The sequence below is a fragment of the Orcinus orca genome, chromosome 15, assembly GCF_937001465.1.
Source record: "Orcinus orca chromosome 15, mOrcOrc1.1, whole genome shotgun sequence".
Lineage (NCBI taxonomy): Eukaryota > Metazoa > Chordata > Mammalia > Artiodactyla > Delphinidae > Orcinus > Orcinus orca.
In genome coordinates this window covers 83,321,504-83,340,614 of record NC_064573.1, presented here as the reverse complement: position 1 = coordinate 83,340,614, position 19,111 = coordinate 83,321,504, and the positions used below count along the sequence as shown (strand labels likewise).

General features: G+C 45.8%; 2 protein-coding genes across 6 annotated transcripts in view; both read right to left on the bottom strand.

Annotated features, from left to right (window-relative positions):
* The window catches only part of DNAH10 (dynein axonemal heavy chain 10), a 147,106-nt gene extending 134,778 nt beyond the window's left edge, over window positions 1-12,328 (bottom strand). For both annotated transcript variants that reach the window (XM_033440734.2, XM_049698610.1), the window contains exons 1-4: window positions 11,481-12,328; window positions 7,857-7,928; window positions 4,008-4,108; window positions 2,782-2,890 (exon numbers count right to left, since the gene is read on the bottom strand). In XM_033440734.2, coding sequence (XP_033296625.1) covers window positions 2,782-2,890; window positions 4,008-4,108; window positions 7,857-7,928; window positions 11,481-11,694 — 496 coding nt within the window. In that variant the 5' untranslated portion in view covers window positions 11,695-12,328. The remainder of the gene's footprint in view (window positions 1-2,781; window positions 2,891-4,007; window positions 4,109-7,856; window positions 7,929-11,480) is intronic.
* Window positions 12,329-12,443: 115 nt separating this feature from the next.
* ATP6V0A2 (ATPase H+ transporting V0 subunit a2) overlaps window positions 12,444-19,111 on the bottom strand; it is a 38,659-nt gene continuing 31,991 nt past the window's right edge. For 2 of the 4 annotated variants that reach the window (XM_049698612.1, XM_049698613.1), the window contains 3 exons: window positions 18,686-18,803; window positions 16,614-16,785; window positions 12,444-14,444 (listed from right to left, as the gene is read on the bottom strand). In XM_049698612.1, coding sequence (XP_049554569.1) covers window positions 14,267-14,444; window positions 16,614-16,785; window positions 18,686-18,803 — 468 coding nt within the window. In that variant the 3' untranslated portion in view covers window positions 12,444-14,266. Of the gene's footprint in view, window positions 14,445-14,808; window positions 15,963-16,613; window positions 16,786-18,685; window positions 18,804-19,111 lie in introns of those variants that run through there. The other 2 variants (XM_004276658.3, XM_033440743.2) reach the window with 2 other exon arrangements.

The window sequence follows — 19,111 nt, the reverse complement described above, 5'->3', positions numbered from 1 at the left end:
GTTAAAAGGGAAGCATTGGGCTTCCCTGGTGGCGCAGTGGTTAAGAATCCGCCTGCCAATGCAGGAGACACGGATTCGTGGTCCAGGAAGATCCCACATGCCGCGGAGCAGCTGAGCCCCTGTGCCACAACTACTGAACACTGTACGCCTAGAGCCCGTGCTCCGCAACAAGAGAAGCCACCGCAATGAGAAGCCCGCGCACCGCAACGAAGAGTAGCCCCCGCTCACCACAACTAGAGAAAGCCCACGCACAGCAACGAAGACCCAGTGCAGCCAAAAATAAATAAATAAATAAATCTAAAAATGGGAAACACTGAGCTGAGATTGGCCCCTCCCCAGACAAGAACTGTAACGGGAGTAGCTGTTTAATACTGAGCCTCTATCTGTCATCTTTCTTCTTATTCCCACTCACTTGGGAAGAACGAATTACAGAAGCTCAGAGCTTAGCGGTGAGGTCGTGATCCAAAGGGCCATCAAAGTTCAAAAAAGGAAAAGAAAAGCAACAGAATGTTTGTTCTAGAATTTAGGGTATGCTATGCACAGGTTGGGAGGTAGAGGCAACGGCAGAAGAAATGGGGGAAGCGCAGTCAGAGAGAGCGGAGAGTCAGCCTGGATGGAATACGGCAAGAGGAAGAGCAAAGGGTCAGAAGAGACCAGAGAACAATCACTTGGGCAGTGCAGTGGGAATGCACACCGGGAACATCCAGCCAAGAAGTTACCCTGAAGGATGAATTTGGCTTCTGAGTGGCACCTGTCTAAAATCACACAGCCGAGGGAAGAGATATGGGAACATATGTATATGTATAACTGATTCACTTTGTTATAAAGCAGAAACTAACACACCATTTTAAAGCAATTATACTCCAATAAAGATGTAAAAAAATAAATAAAATAAAAATCAAATCAAATCACACAGCCGGGACTTCCCTGGCGGTCCAGTGGTTAAGACCGGGCTTGCAATGCAGGGGGTGCAGATTCGATCCCTGGTCGGGGAGTTAAGATCCCACCTGCCACAAGGCACGGCCAAAACATTAAAAAAAAAAGAAATAAAATAAAATCACACAGCAACGTGGAGAAAGCCCACCAAAACTCGTCTTATAACTCAGGGTGACGTCATTTTGAATCTTCCTCTAATTGTTATAAGTAGAACTAAGATGACATCAATGCAGTCAATTCTCATTATTTGCAGTAGTTACGTTCTATGAGGTCACCACGAACACAGAATTAGTGAATGCTGAGCCATTGTTCCTACAGGAAATATGAGTCTAGGTTCCTGTGAACCTCTGGTCACAACATTTTCATCAACCATCAATATAAGCAGACCTCGGAGATACTGTGGTTTCGATTCTAGATCACAGTAAAGCAAATATCGCAATAAAGCGAGTCACACGGATTTTTTGGTTTCCCAGTGCAAAAGTATGTTTACACTATGCTGTAGTCTATTAACTGTGCAATAGCATTATGTCTAAAAAAAACAATGTATATACCTTAATTTAAAAATACTTTATTGCTGGGAATTCCCTGGCGGTCCAGTGGTGAGGGCTCCGCGCTTCCACTGCAGGGGGCATGGGTTTGATCCCTGGTCAGGGAACTACAATGCCACATGCCGTGTGGCACGGCCAAAAATGAAAGAAAAGAAAAACTTTATTGCTAAAAAATGCTAACCATCGTCTGAGCCTTCAGTGCATCCTAGGAGTAACTTCAAAGATCACTGATCACAGATCACCATCACGAATACAATAAATAATGAAAAAGTTTGAAATATTGAGAGAATCACCAAAATGTGACGCAGAGACATAAAGTGAGCAAATACCATTGGAAAAATGGCCCTGATAGACTTGCTCCACACAGGGTTGCCACCAACCTTCAGTTTGTAAAAAAAAAAAAAAAAAAAATGCAGTATCTGCGAAGCGCAATAAAATGAGGTCTGCCTGTATATAACCTTCCTTATGTGTGTTTCTGTTTAAAGACAACTTATTTAACATTACTGTTGATTCACTAACATTGAACTCATGGCCAACAGCACCATCACTTACATCTGAACGAAGCTTACGTTAACACACGAGTTTTCTCTGCCAGGCACATCACAGCCTTCCTGTTCTCTGAGCACTAGCCAGCGCTTCAGCACCTTCCTTGGGGACATTTTTTTCCCCCCTTGGGGACACTTTAAACAGCGAAATCACCCAAAACCCCCACAAAAATTAGAAAACTGTGGTACTAAACAGAGCACGATAAAGACACTTGTTTATAGCATTCGATGAAATAAGAAGGCAGTGCACGGCCTTGGCTGACCTCAGCTGGGTCCATGAGTGTTGGGTGACTCAAATTTTCCCCACTCTGTATGTGTCCTTAAATGACCATGAAAGCATCGAAATACTGATTGGGAGTTATAAAAATTTTCAGTGAGTCGGTGAATTTGCAAATATGGAATCCGTGAACAATGAGGATTGACAGTACTGATAAAAAAGCTATCTTCTCGGGCTTCCCTGGTGGCGCAGTGGTTGAGAGTCCGCCTGCCGATGCAGGGGACACGGGTGCCCCAGTCTGGGAGGATCCCGCATGCCGCGGAGCGGCTGGGCCCGTGAGCCATGGCCGCTGAGCCTGCGCGTCCGGAGCCTGTGCTCTGCAACGGGAGGGGCCACAGCAGTGAGAGGCCCGTGTACCGCAAAAAAAAAAAAAATCTATCTTCTCAAGGACATGTAAAAATTAAAGAGTCTCAGACATATACACACGCACATGCACGCACACCCACACTCACACACGCTCGTGCTGGAAAGATACCTTTTGTGTTTCTGAGAAAATATACCACATTCTCGTTCAGAAACTCCTCAGGAACAGGAGTACAAAGCACATGGAGATATGTCTTTTCCACGGTTTGCTTAACAGTTTTCTGAAACACGGGGAACAAAAAAGTCATGAGGAGATACAACCGTGCATCCAAATCCCCTAATATTCACGTACACCTGAGCTCTCCACTCCACGCACTGCAGAGCTCATTTCCCAGCAGACCACACACAGGAGCTGAAATTCACCCAGATGCTGAACTCTAAGCCTGACTCTTTCACCAACCGGCCACTGCAGCTACACTTGAATAAAGTGACCTGGGAAATGTCCAGATCGAGCTTTTCTGGGCCACAAATTGCAACAAACCTGTTCTGAATTCGGGTATTTTGTGGGGAGGCATATTCACAGAGCAGCTGAACCTAATTGCATTTAGCACGGCTCAGGCCAAATGTCTACATCCTAACGTTATGCTCCCTCCCTGGGATCTGTGCAGTAAATGGTTAACTCAGCAGGCCTGGGCTGTCCAAACCCTGCACATTCCAACGGTTCTCAAGACTAGCCCGGAACCAGCTCCTGGGTGACAACCTCTAAGCTTTTGGAACATCCTGGCTGATCTGAGCATCTCTGTATACCTGGGGCCTTGGCTCATGCTGCAGAGTTTATACTAAGAACGTGATTTATGCTAAATGCCCGTCTTTGTTTGCCTGGGGCCCCGGGTCACACCGCATCCGTTTGTCCTCTGGGGCAGCCGGGGGGCACTGCAGACTAACTGTGGGCACTTCACACCTACGTGATTGACCCCCATAAAAACCCTGAACACCAAGGCTTGGGTGAGCCCCCCTGATTGGCACAATGTCCTGCGTGTTGTCACACATGGCTCCTGCGAGAATGAATGCTGTCCTTGAAGCCCCACTTGGAAAGGACAACTTGTGCCTATTTTCTCCTGGACTCTGCCCTGTGTGCCTTGTTCTCTGTTGATACTCATTTGCATCCTTTCACTGAAATAAACTATAACCATGAGTATAAAAGCCTTCCTGGGTCCTGTGAGTCATTGTGGCAAATCATTCAATCCGAGGGTGATCTCGGGGACCCCCAGACACAGGATTCTATCATCTCCACTCCAATGCAATACACTCCTGTATGAGCTGTGGCGGTTACCCAGACTCATCCGAGGGCGTGAAATTCCCATTACCCCACCCAAGAGGAGAAAGAGACGTGCGTACTTTGACATGGGGGTTCTCTACCCTCTCTGGGTCCATTTCTTCATCCTCTAGGCCGGTGGAAGGCTGAGGTACGGAATACGTTCTCAGCTGCAAATTCTTAGCTGCAAAACATGATTCAATGCGTGAGATGAAATACTTGGAAAATGAGGTTTCCTACCGTCAAGACCAGACCTGCATCTTGGACAACAGCATATTTCATTCAGTCGGCGTGTTATCAAAAAGCTGAATGTACATTTTTCACCAACAAATCCTACTGAAGCCTTGACTTACGTTATCATTAGGAGAGTTGTGCTGCAGTTTTGAAGGGTCCTCAGTCGGAAATTTAACATGTGCGTGTGTGCATGTGTGCGTGTGTGTGCGTGTTCCAGCTACAGGGTCCAATGAGTGACTTCTCTGAGATTTTTACTTAGAAGGGGGGGTTTATCCTTAGGATGAGACTTAGAGTTAACATGTTAGCATCTACTCCTTTTTCATTATAAAACTTGAAACGGATGGGGGATGGAAAGAAAAGTAATCTAAATAAAATGAACGTATGTACACCTTGCAAGTCTACGGTTATCGATGTGGACCTGGAAACCTCACAGCCGGCCAGGCACAGCCCTGAGAGCTGCTGACGAAGCCTGCAGAGAAGGGGGAGCTTTCCCCAAATGTGTGGCTCTTCCTTCGGAAGGCACTGGACAAAGTCAGTGAGACCCTGGAATCAAATCAACACGTGGGGTCGGAATCCGCTCTGCAACGGGTTTTCTCATCCATCAACTGGGACAATAACATCTACTGGGTCAGACTCAGGAGGACTCGATTATAGGTTGGCTGAGTGTCGGGCACGCTGGCTGGCAGAGGAAACAGTCTGCGGCCCGGAGAAGCAGCCTTATTACAGCAAGAGCAACAGCCTGGACTCAAAACTACACTGATGAGTGTACTCAATGCCACCGAGCTGTATGCTTAGAAATGGTTAAAATGGTATTTCATGTTACATGTGTTTTACCACAATAAAAAGAAAAGAGAAAAGAAAAAAATACACTTGGAAGGAACGTTAATTTGCTGTGTCAGAGAAGAGTTTCCTGACCTTTTCCTCAAGCAGCCTCCTCTTTTCCAAGTCTTTCCTGATCACGGATTTATTGGTGCCAAAGCAGGAAGCCATCAGTAAACATGGCTGTGGCCCTCATGACCACCATCTGTCTTAGCAAAATCCAAACTAGACAAGTCTCAGTAAGAATGGATGGTCAGGCTTCCCTGGTGGCGCAGTGGTTGAGAGTCCGCCTGCCGATGCAGGGGACGCGGGTTCGTGCCCCGGTCCGGGAAGATCCCACATGCCGCGGAGCGGCTGGGCCCGTGAGCCATGGCCGCTGAGCCTGCGCGTCCGGGACCACAGCAGTGAGAGGCCCACGTACCGCAAAAAAAAAAAAAAAAAAAAAACAATGGATGGTCTGTATTTCTAAACCTGTAGTTCTCCCTCTCCCCTCCCCCAATCTGTACTAGGGAGGGGATTATTTTGTGGTTAAAAATAAATTCTTCTGAAAAAACTAAGATGACTATAGGAAACACTGCACATCGCCCCAATCCTTTTTCCCCTCTGGTTTTCAAATACTCAGGATCTTGGTAAAGTGCGGTGCCTAACCCACAGCTTCTGCTGTTGTAAGTGAAGGTGAGTTACGGGAGAAAGGGGGCTGTTTAGCTCTGCTGGCGACGTGATGGTCTGGAGCAGGGTTTCAATCTCAGCACTTCCAGCACTTGGGGCTGGATCATTCTGTGTTGTAGGGCCAGACCTGAGCATCGTAGGACGTTTGGCAGCATCCTTGGCCTCAACCCGTGAGATGCCAGAAGCCCCTGCCCTCCAGTTGTGACAACCAAAAATGTCTCCAGACATCACCAAAGGCCCCTGGGGGCCAAAATCACCCCTGGTTGAGAACGCAGCCCAGGGCCAACGCAGGTAGCCACGGCTGCTTCGTCACTACAGGAAAGTAACTCAAAGCCTGCAGGGGACCGAGTGCCACGGCCCAGCCAGGAGTGTCACAGCAACCTCTCTAATGTAGACATTTCAATTCCTTAGCAGCCAAAGCCTTGACTCGCGCCTCTGATTCGCCCAAAGAAATGGCATCTGTAGCTGGCACAGTGGCAGCCTTCTCCACACAGCCCACACCGTGCGCTCTTGGCTGAGCTGTCGGAGACATTGCCGTACAAGCCTGGGTGGTTTTATGTTATGTGCTGTTCTGCGTGGAAGAGTGCCACCCCCCCGCCCCGATTCGTGTCCACCCAGAACCTCAGAATGTGACCGTATTTGGAAGCGGTGTCTTTGCAGATATAATTAGTTGAGATGAGGTCTGATAAAAGAAACGTTCACATATTGAGATACAGAGAAGTCGTTCTGGCTTCTACATGAGTTCACTTGGATTTGATGCTAATTTAAATAGCTTGTATGTGGCCTATCAGACCGACATTGTACATCTGCTTTAATTATTAAAGAAAAGGGCGCACTGACCAGAAGTAAAGAATGTCCACGTTGAAAATAAAGATTATAGAGTTTCAGATGTAGAAAATAAACGTATGGTTACCGGGGGCGTGAGGGAGGGAGGGATAAACTGGGAGACTGGGATTGACACATACACACTACTATACATAAAACAGATAACTCATAAGGACCTGCTGTAGAGCACAGGGAACTCGACTCAATACTCTGTAATGGCCTATAGGGGAAAAGAATCTAAAAAGGAGTGGATATACGTGTTTGTATAACAGATTAACTTTGCTGTACAGCAGAAACTAACACGACATTGTAAATCAATTATACCCCAATAAAAAAATTTTTTTTAATAAATAAAAAATAAAGATTAAAAGCCTCCCTTCCTGGGACACCAATGCTGGTCCTCCCTTGATAATACGACTCCCTTCCCAGGTGCCAAGGCCTTGCTGTATGTGCTGTGCATGTACGTGCTGGTCTGTTGTTTTGTTTGTTTGTTTGTTTTTTGAAACCTTGAAGAAAGGTTTCCTGACTTGTTTAGTGTTCTTTGTTCTGACAAGATATAAAACTGTGCTGAAAACCCTGATTCTCCAGAGCAGCTTCTCAGAGTAACATGGGAAGCTGGCCCCCAGGCCGTAGTCCTCAGTTTGGCTCGAATAAAAATCTTTTCTATTCTTATTATTGATTGTTTATTATTTTCGTCAACAGGTCATAGTGGAGAGGGTGGTCCCTGAATCCAATGACTGGTGCTGTTATGAGAGAAAGGAGGTGATTCAGACACACACACACACACACACACACACATACACACGCACACACACACACACTATATAAAAACACATACACATATATACACATGTATACACACAAATACACACATTCACACACAAATACACACGTACACATGCGTGCACGCACACACATACATGCATATACGCATGCGCACATACACATACATGCATACACACATGCACGCACGCACGCACACACACACACACACACACACACACAGGGCAGACAGCCATGTGACGACAGAGGCATAGATTGGAGGGATGTGTCTACAAGCCAAGGAACATCAAGGAAGCCTACAGCCACCAGAAACTGGGAAAGGCCAGGAAGGATCTGGCCCCAGGGCCTGCCCACACCTTGATTTTGAACTTGTAGCCTCCGGCACTGCCTCCTTCAAGGCAGTGCTGTTGTTCTAAGCCCCCCAGTCTGTGGTCCTTGGTTATGGCAGCCCCGGGTAGTTAATAATGAACCTATGCACACCCAGCACTTTCTCCTTGTACTTCTTACCAAGTCGCAGCTTCACAAAAGTAAAAAGCAGAAACTGATTCTCGTCTGGGCACGCGGACCCCTCCCCACGGTGCCGCTCACCCCCAATTCCAGACCTGATGCTCTATCCGCCGACTGGGTCTCTTCTTCCTCTTCTTCCTCCTCAGACGGGCCAGGAACCTCGCCGTCTTTATAGCCACATAAAGCAAAAGAAACAAAAAAAAACATAATTGTTCCACTGCTCTCCTTGGCACTGAGGGTTGGTCCGTGGCCCTGGGAGAGTCGTGCCTATTACAGTCGGCTGGAGGAGGTCATCGAGAAGACAGGACCGCTGCCCGACCTGCAAGCTGACCCCGGGCAATCGGAGGCCCCTTGCCCCTGCCCTGTCCTGGGGATGTCCACCCTGCCCACCATGCCCACTGTGGAAGCCATTTCAAGAATGCACCTGGAGAGATCAGGTGTGGCTGAGACTGCCAGACAGTGTGGGTGCCTAAACCCCGGGAAGCCCTCTCTATAAACTCTTAGATGCCGGCGGGAGGGCAGTGATCTCGGCCAGCCACGCCCAAGACCGCCACCTGTTGATCCGGAGTGGCTGGCTGCCTCTTTCTCTGGTCTCTCCTTGCCCTCCGTGTGTGGGGGTGGTTTGCGAACCAACACACAGTCCCACAGAAACATCCCAGTTACTGGAAACAGCCTTAAGGGACATGAAGGAAAGATCTGTGCAAATTCTCCATGAGATGAAGGACACAGGATGATCACATAGTTACAAGCACCCCAAAGAAATATAAATGACCATCATGCATAAAAAAAGAGGCTCAACTCCACTAATTATGATACAAATGTACATGAGAACGAGGAAGTGCATCCACCTTTCATCTGTGGGGTTGGCAAAAATTTTAACGATAATACCCAACGTTGGCAAGGATGTTGGCAAACGGACACCTCATCACCGTTGCCAGGTGTGGAGTGGGAGGGCCATTCTAGAGAGCAGTTTGGCAGGACCCATCCAAACTGTAAATGCACACACCCGCCAAGCCCACAGTTCCACTTTTAGAAATCTCTCCCACAAAATACCGAAAGAGCACAAAGGTAGACGCACATCGTGACGTGTGTAAAATAAAATACTGTGGAAAGATAAGTGTCCATTCATTAGGGAATGGATAAATAAAATATGGTACATCTATAAAGTTACATAGATCTATAGGTACTGACATGAAAAATTCTGCAAGATATCTTTGAGGGAGGACCAGTCACAACATACTACATAAAGAGTGATCTTATTTATGATTTCAGGAACTCTCTATATATATCTACATATTATCATTATATACGTACCATTATCTGGAAAGATATAAATGATGATAGATAGATAGATAGACAGATAGATCTGAGAAGAGCTCTGGCAGGATATACACCAAACTATCACTAGTGGTTGCCTATAGGAATGGGAACAGGGCTGAGGGAAGAGTGAAGGATTATTTTTTCACTTTTTATTTTCTGTGTTTCTAAATTCTATGTTATGTGAATTTTTAAGAGAACATCTTTCAGTAATACTTACTGGAAGTAAGTATTAATTACTTAATACCGTGTAATTTTTAAATTACTATGTAATTTTGCAATTTCTAAAAATTACTGTGTAAAAATGTAAGCAAGTTATCAAGTGATATGGACAGGATGGTTCCATTTTGTTATTTCAAGAAACAACACATGCTTAGCTATTAGAACAGCATCTTGGACTAGCTGCTGCTGGTCTAGACACCCCTCTTTCCTCAAGACCACCCTGCCAGCATCTGTCTCCATTCAAATAATTTTTAACTAGGAGCAGAGAGAAGTCTTGACCAGGGGAGAGGCAGAAATAGAGAGAAAAGAGGGATGAAGGACATGCATTGACCCCACTCCAGGTCCTCTGGACAAACCAGAGACCCCATAAAGGATCCAATAAAACTGACCAAGGGTCTTTGTGAGTCTGCAGGCTTAATAAGCAGAGGGTGAGTGACAACTTGAAACCCAGAGCTGGGGAGGAGGTCCCGTCTCCCCACCTCTGTCCAGAACCCAACCCCCAACACTCAACACCATTCTAGTGCCCCCAGGAGCAGTAGCTTTGAGTTTCTGGGGACGGCATCCTCAGCAGGGAATACATCGCCATTCTCAAGATGTGATGACAGTGAGAAGACCCAGAAAAGGAGGGGAAGAACGTTGGGGTGGGCTGAGGGGTGGGTTAGAGACAGACCAGAAACAGACATAGTGCTCGGGGGATTTCCGAGGACGCTTTGGAGGAATTAAGCAAGGGGACCCTCGGAAGCGAGACTAAAATCTCCTTTCACATAGAACAGGGGCATCCTGCCAGGAGACACTGGGCTGAACATGTGGTAGTATACACAGCACAGAAAACAGCCACGAACTATTAACAGAAGCCCTCAGAGGTCACAAGAAGTCCAAGTTGCATTCATTTCTTAGGGTCTTGGTATATATATATATATATGTATATATATATATGTTCAAGTATACAAAATCAGGGTTACTGAAATATGGTACATGTAAAAGTCAATCCTGTTAGTGTATCAGAATTTCACTTGGTGATCATGAGAGTCTAAATTCAAGGTCCTATTATAATGTAACATCCAGGTCCAAAGGTCTTCCGGGGAAGGGAGGGGGGGATAGAATTAGATTCCAAATGTTACAAGGGTCATCTCTCTGGGTGTCATTTGCAATTTGTTATTGTTTATGGGCTTGGATTTTTCTACAGTGAATATGTGTATTATTTTGTGCAAAGAATGTACATTTAAAATAAATGTGCCTACGGCCTTTTAAGAAAAAAAAACTTCTGCCTGGCTCTGCCATCCCACCCTGTGAAAGGTCCTGTAGGGGATCCAGCACAGGAGACTGACACTGATGGGACACATCACACAAACCCGGTCCGTGACAGCTGCACTGACACTGGTGTTCCTACTGGGAGAGAACTTGTGTGTCTCTCAATCTCCTTTCTGAGTGTCCCCTGCACTCTGTCCTGTCTCCCCCTCCCCCCACCCCAGGCTGTCTCTGTGTCCCTGGGCTAGACCGGCCACCTCCACAGAAGGTTCTGGGCATCAGTCACTGTCATGATTTTTATTTAAAATGCTAAATTGTTCAACATAAACGTTTAAATCTAATGTAATCTTTTTAAATTGTTTTAAAAAATTGTTTTGGTGTTACTTTACAGTAGCACGTCGGGAGCCTGGGAAGATAGGAAGGGGCACTCTTCTCCACCTCTAGGAGACCCTGTCACCATCTGAGAGAGTGAGGATGAACTGACCCTCTCAGCCCCTGGGCCGTTTCTCTATCCGTCTATGAGACGTCATTGGACAGCGACACATATTCTTCTGAGTCTTTACTATGTGACCTGTGTGGATGAGCTAGTTAACCCTCTCTGTGCCACAGCTTGCTCATCTGTAAAATGGGATAACAATACACCCACTTCGTGGGATTAGTAGCTGATATACGCATTTGGAACTGTACCTGGCACAGAGTAAGCGCTAAATGAGTGTTTGTTGTGATTATTCACTCAAGGTCTGACTTTCCAAGTGGGCTTGTCCAGTTCACCCAGTGCCTGGACTGTGCCTGCACACGGTGGGCGACAATAAGCATTTGCGGAATTTACGTGAGGCCAAGAGCGGGGTGGGCGGGGGTCTGCAGTCCCCGCGGTGGTGAGGTGGGAAACGGGGCAGGAGGGGGCGCGGCGGGAGGGCGGCCGCGGGGCTCACCGATCTCCACCTCCACTTCCTCGGGCACCACCTTGCGGTAGAAGAAGAGAGTCGAGGCGCCCTCCTCGTCGCTGGTCTGGTTGAGGAAGTGCAGGATGAGGTCCTCGACCTCGCCGTCGTTGCGGTTCAGCAACTCCTCGAAGATCTGGGGGTCTGTGATGCCGAAGGCGGTGTACACTCGGTCACGCATCCACAGCACCCGTAGGTCGTCCATGGCGCCGCAGAGCTGGCAGCACCGGGCTCAGGGAGTGTAGCGCCGGGCAGGCGTCTGTGGTAACGGCGCCCCTAGCAACGGGCGCCCCGGCAACGGCCGCCGCGGGCACGGGGCCCCACGGTCCCCGGGCGCCCCTGCACCCGGGCCCCGCGCTCTCAGAGGCGCGAAGCGGGACTCGGGAGGGTGGCGCGGAGCCCCTGGGGAGGGGCCGTGGCGCCCCAGCCTGCGCACGGAGGAGGGTCGGGGCTCTTCCCCCGGTTGGGCGCCCCCTTCCTCCTGGGAGGACCGAGATGAGCTGGACGGCCGCACGCAAGCCCCGGGGACGGAAAGACGTGTAGGAAGGCAGCCGACTGCAGACCTGGAGGTGCGCCAGGATCCTTATAAGTGCTGCATGCGCAAGGCCTCCTGTAATTCTTAACCGCCACGGCGTCTGGGACTGTCCTGCCCGCTTTGTCGATAAGGAAACAGTGGCAAGATACGTGACAAAGTCACGGTATCTCGGAGGTGGTAGAGGCAAAGTTGGACGCGAGGCAAAAGGACTATAGTCTGAGCCCTCGGGTCGCTATGGATCAAAGGGCGTCAGAAGAGCAAATACACAGCGAAGATTCCCAAGAAGGGGCAAGCTCCTTCCGGTGTACCAGGATCAGGGAAGGCGGAGCCCCAAGAAGGGACACTGGCTACAGAGTAGGAGAAGCCGAGCTCTTCAGCTCTGTAGCCAATCCAAAGCATAATAAAGCAAAACACCCACGTTTCAAAAATAGAGATAAATTTATTTTTCATTAATAAAGGGAAGTTCAATACTGATAGGAAGATGCAAATGTGTCCCTTCATACATCTGTGGTTCTTTAACTTGTTCAGTCGTTTTCCCTCACTGAGCCCCTAGAGATTATTGGGCTGACCCTAAGAACCTAGCCTTCTTATTGGATTTTCCCATCAAGGAACAGGTAGAATGTTCTAAGTATTTCTTAAAATTCTAAACCAAAGTTCAGCATCATTGGCCTGGCTGTTGGAAAATTACTACTCGGACCTGTCTTATTTTCATCATCTTGAATAAGATTTCTTAATAACCTTGCTGGAGATATACCAGATGGCATGCAAGCAAACCTGGCTTTTAAATTTTTAATAAAGTTGTTTTTAAATGCAGACTGCAGAACAGTTGAAGTTATTTTTATTTCTGTTTTCCAAAATGAATCAGGCCCTAAAGTGTCTGAATTTTTAATTCGTAAACATAAGAGTTACCTATCCTATAGTCTACGCCTTATTAAACTGCTGCAGAATGAAAATTCAGATCAGAATGTTGTTATAAAATACCCATTCCAGAAATAAGGACAGAGTGGCACTCAGTGAAAGGTGAGTCCCCTCAACGTCCTAGCCGCAATAAGCTGCCAGGCCACGGGCTCAGCGTGACCCCCATCAAACCCCCTTTGCACTCCTTAACTCAGCACAATCAATCACCACGAGGACCTCCTTCACCCTTGCAGGCCGAAAGCAAACTCTATTTTTCTGAAGAAATCCCTTGGATTTCTATTTTAGGATGCACACCTGAATGAAAACCGGAAGACGTGGCAGTCGTGACTTTTCGCGTTAGGAAAATAAACAGGTTAACTTAGCATCATCCAGACAACTGAGCATTCTTCCCCTGGATGCTTGCTATCAAGGGCATGAAGTTATGTCTTAGAAACTGTACACATAATAGTTCTACCAAACAGCTTAACAAACAAAACAGAGCAACTGCTCTGGTAACATGACACTGGAACCAGCAGCTTTATATTAAGAAAGAAAATTTACCTTGGTGCCTAAAAGACACCATCAAACTGTAATTCTAGAGAGTTCTTTCACAAAAATTAGGACTGACAATCCGTCTTTTATACCATTATGTTCTACAGTACTACATAGGTTTCAGTTGAAAAGTGACTCTTCACCCTCTGTTCTATGCCCTGATAGAGGCGTTCACTGGAATTAAAAAGTGGCCCCCGTGACAACTGCCAATGGGGACAGAAAAGAATTCTAGCAGATGCTGTACGTCTCTTGTTTACTAGTCGGTTAACTAGTCAGTTTACTAGTCAGTTAAAATGGTGGGTTTCCTAAGGATGAATTAGTTACCATCTTGGAGTAAAATAATAAAAATAAGAACTTGTGAGGGACACATTTGAAACCTGGAAGGCATTATTCAGATTTCATATTCACCCAAAAGAAGTGTCCAAGTGCCTTTCTGAAGAAACTTAACGTTGACAGCAGTATCATTTTTTTTTTTGCGGTACGCGGGCCTCTCACTGTTGTGGCCTCTCCCATTGCGGGGCACAGGCTCCGGACGCGCAGGCTCAGCGGCCATGGCTCACGGGCCCAGCCGCTCCGCGGCATGTGGGATCCTCCCGGACCGGGACACGAACCCGCGTCCCCTGCATCGGCAGGCGGACTCTCAACCACTGCGCCACCAGGGAAGCCCAGCAGTATCATTTTTAAGAGTTTCATCAGCATCATTTTATGTTTGATATTATGAGGGACAGCATCTCATATGAGAGGAGTAGCATGGAATCTTTACTACAATTTAAAAGGTTCAGGGCTTCCCTGGTCAGGCGCAGTGGTTGAGAATCCACCTGCCGATGCAGGGGACACGGGTTCGTGTCCCGGTCCGGGAGGATCCCACATGCCGCGGAGCGGCTGGGCCCGTGAGCCATGGCCGCTGAGCCTGCGCGTCCGGAGCCTGTGCTCCGCAACGGGAGAGGCCACAATAGTGAGAGGCCCGCGTACTGCAAAAAAAAAAAAAAAAAAAAAAAAAAAAGGTCTAATGTCAGAGTCACAGTTATGTCATGATGTTCAATTCATGCCTCTCAGCAAATAGGCCTTGAAATTACCTGAAAAGATACGCTTAAATTCAGGGCTACCATGATCTTAACTTGTAATGAAAACACCAAACTCTCTACCACCAGCCAAGGTGAAGGAGATAAGCGGGCCTCTTCATGTGAGTTACTCAAAATGTTAAGAAAGCGAAAATACTGCAGGTTTCTTTTTGAAAATAATTATCTAAATTCAGTTACAGTAAAATATGAAAAACGAACATAATTTACAAGAATACAGGACAGATCAAAATGTTCAACAGGACTGACTCAAATGTCAAGTGAAAAGATGAATTTAATCTGAAGATTATATACATTAATGGCTTAGTAAGAATTGGTTTTCAACTGATCTAAATAGTTTTTAAAAGTTTAACTCTAAATGCCTTTATTAGACATTTATTTCGAATTAGTCTGAAACTGAATCATTATAATTATACTGTTCTCAAGGATAGGTGCAACCTCTTCATGGTAAAATACCTTAATTTATATTTTATTATAAAAATATACAAAATCCTACTTTTTACCTTTCCTTCACTCAGTATAAACCCCTTTTGGTTCAGGGACATCAGCCAAGCTGGTCACTACGTTCGAATCATATCCATATTACATCGTCTACAGTCACACTGGATTTTAAGGCTCAGTACACAGTTTATCTTCCCAAACATACAATTATCATAATTGGTTTTATGTAAGGATAACAAGAGTCTTTAAAAAAATATACAAGTGGGATAACCATTTGCTGTATGTTATTTTATCCCATTTTCTCCAATTATTATAACAAGACAAAATTGTAGAAACAATTCTACTTGTAATTCTAGATAGCATACGATAAAAAAAGTTTGCATACTTTTAACCAAGCAAAATAAATGTGAATCTTTTGATTAACCATCATTAAATTTTTTTAAAAACTACTTAACTTCAGCTGTTGGAAAATATTATCTGACAACTTCAGGTGACAGAATAACTCTAGGTTTTTTTTTTTTAAATAAGTTGAAAAGGAATCAAGTATTTAAGACCATTTTCAATTAGCCATTCAAAATTGGCTTCTCTCCCCCAAGACTATATTTTTAAAAATAACTTTAACATAACTTTTGGCATTAACTTATATTTGCTCATCATAAAAACTGAAAGAAATTTATATATCTTAAATTGAGAAACTTTACAAAATTATTTAACATATGAGGAAGAGGTATATCTTACAGAATCATTTGGCTATCTCATAAGGCAGTTAATGAAGATGGAATTTTTCCTATCGTCAATTTAACATAAGGAAATTCTACAACATGATAATTCTCCTTAAATCTGAAAGCTTGTTGGATACGGCAATATGATCATGCCATGTCGTCACTAAACTTCGAAGAAAGTAATCTGAGTGAGAAAGGAACAAATTTGGTGCCTGCACCAACGTAGAATTTGTTCTGAAATTCTACCCTAAAAAAACAAAACAAAACAAAACAAAACCATGTATTAATGAAAGATTCTGAATAACACTTGCTACATTCCTTAAAACAACATTTATAAGTTAAAAAAGAAAAAAGTTCCTGTGCTTCTGAAGTTGCTTCATTCCATACATGCTCTTGGCACAAATACTTTTGCTTAGATAAAATACACACACACACACCGGCCCTTTGCTGGCTTTCTCATGAAGAAAACGCTGACACCTCACGTCACCTCCCACCCTATGGATATACACATGAGTATTAGGAACCTCTCTCTCCCCAGTAACTGGATACACAGACAAGTAATCTGATATACACTGTAAAACATTAAGAAATATGGTTTACAATAAGATAAAGCAACCTGTCAGACCCAAAGTGAACTGAAAGTGTGAAATACACAAAATTATTCAGCAAGCGTAAACTTGCTTTTATGTGTCGGCGACAAAAGCTCAGAAACAAAATACAATTTTAACTCAGGGGATCAGAATACATATCCCAATCCCGGGAAGGGGAGAAGTAGCCTAAATAATATATGTATACGTATACATATCACTGGAACTGTTACACATATATGTACGTACTGGGGGAGTAGGGTGTTAGATTTTTGTTAAGTAACAGTTCCAAAGCTAAATTCCAAACTCACCAGTGGAGGCGGATGGCGTGAAGAAATGCAGAAAGCCCTTCCATGATCAAAAGGATGAAAATGGTCAAAACCGCAAAGAGAGCGATGACTGGGAGAAGCAGCAAGACCCCGTAGGTCGTGTCTACGCGGAGGCCGACCCGCATCAGCATGGCCCACAGCACGTCAGATAGCTCTGCAAGGCAAGCATTTTGCAAAGTTAACTTCTGTTCACCTTCAGTGAGTCACTTCAATTAGCTAGTTAGACTGGGTTTCCTTCTGAAACAATTTTGAATTGTTATCCCTAAAATAAATACACACCCATATAAGACAAACGTAATCAGCTTCCCACGTAAAAGTTAACCAGCAACTTGATCATCTCAAACACGGAGGAAGACTTGACATTCCAGAGAAATCAGAGCCCTGCCTGCCTGCCAATGAGAGATCCTGACCCAAACAGGGGTCCGGCTGGCTCTGTCCCAACGCAGCACTGGGCCAGGCAGCGGGAAGCTGGGCATCAGTCCTGACTCGGCTACTGACTGACCAGGTGGGTGACCCTGCGCCAGCACCAACCCTCACTGGGCTTCAGTCTCCTCCTCTGTAATATGAAGATGATGGACCCCCTCCCGCCAGCAAGTTCTAGACTTGAGGCTATGCTTACAAAAATATCAATGTAACAACAACAACAAAAACCTCTATCATCTGGTAGTTTTCCCAAGTACAGTCTTTGCACAGTAATGCAGGAGCAGAGCAATGACCGTCCAAAGCATCCTTAATGGTCAACGGGAAAAATTACAATTGTTCTAGGACCTTTCAAAATTTTTGTCAAAACATTAAAAACTCTCTTACTGTTGGTTATAAATGCACAGAGAAATGAAAAACAAGAGTAAATCTATTCTTAAAACATTAGAAACATTGAGCATTCAATTGCTGGGGGGTTTTGGTGAGAACTTATCAAGGATGCTTTGAACAGCCTTCTTCTCATGTGACTTGGGCTTGGCTGGGCACCTTGACACGGAGTGAGCATCTTCTCTAATGCTTGGCATCCTACTGGCTGTCCGACTCTTTTCTGAGTTTGGATCAGCTTCTAACACAGTATGCTTTGCACCTTCAATGTCCTGAAATACCTCCTAGAGTTCCTGTGGCACCACTTCTGGGACACCTGCATCTTCTTTCTGTACATCACCAAGTTCCTCTGGCTGTAGATTTCGCCTCTTGAACGGCACCAGTGTCACCACTCCCGTGTCAGCTCTTTCTCCCTAAACTCCAGTTACATTCCATCTGCATTTCACTTCCAGCATATCACTGTTTGTTCCTCTGCTGCACTTTTTCATCTCTGTTGGCCAATTCCCTCGGTTCAGCAATCCGCTTTTAAATGCCATGTGGGTTTACCACCGGCCCACAAGGAGCCAGCACCACCATGCGCCTTGCTATCTGCGCATGAACTGAGCAGCAGGTGCACAGGGTCCAACCACAACAGACTCCGAGAGAAGTGATGCAGCTGGTCTCTGATCGTGATGCGCGTCTGTGCTATTTACATAGTGGCTTGCGGGCTGAAGGGCCAGCAGTGAAGCCTGCACTTTGCACCCATACACACAATTTTTACTGTAGTAACTGAAATTTCAACCATGTTCTCGGGGGACTGCTGAGACTTAACTAAACGCAGGTAACTGAAATCCACGCATCAAAACTATTAATCAGCATTGTTTTAGAACTTGCTTGACATAACTAGACATTCACACTTGGTAAGGCAGCACTGAATACAATAATAGTAATAACAAAAACAATAATGGTCAGAGCAGAGGGAGCGAAATGCCTACGCCAGACGTTCCCAAGCCTTCTCGGTCCTTGAAGCCCTCGTGTGTCCCAGTGATTTTTTTCACAGCACCCTGAGGCCAAAAGAAATACCCAGGAGACCAGTGCAGTAAGTAGTCAAGTCCAAACAACTTAACAGTCCCTGTTCACATAGTATCTGAAAAATAGTGCCCTTTCCATCAAAATTTTTCAATGTCCCATGGTGCCCCCATGACTTAACTGAGGTGCTGCGGGGTGTCTCGACACAGAGTTCGGGAGCTACAGGTCTAAGCAAAACTTACGTGCGTGAGCCAAACTGAGTGCCCAGAGCCTCAGGTACGAAGCGGTGTTGGAGATGCATCCCAGACAGTACTCGATGGAATGAATTACTTGGGTCATTAATATTTCTCCAAAATTAAACTGAGAGAGATGACACAACATGTGTTAGACTCCACCCGTGACATGCTTACTTCCACAAGCTACAAGTCTGCTCCACTTTCAGGATTACAGTGAAAGGACTGGCTTCTGGAATACTGGTGAGGATGTGCTGGCGTGTGAGGAACAGAGCTCTGCTCACAACTCCGCCACTAACCAGCTCCCCGACCCACAGAGCTCCCGCCCCCTTGTCCCCAGGCCGCGGTCCTGCACATAAGGCGAGGGTGGCTGGACCAGAACTGTGATGGCACAATGCCCACGGCCCTCAGGCAGCCCAACGAGGTTCTTGAGGT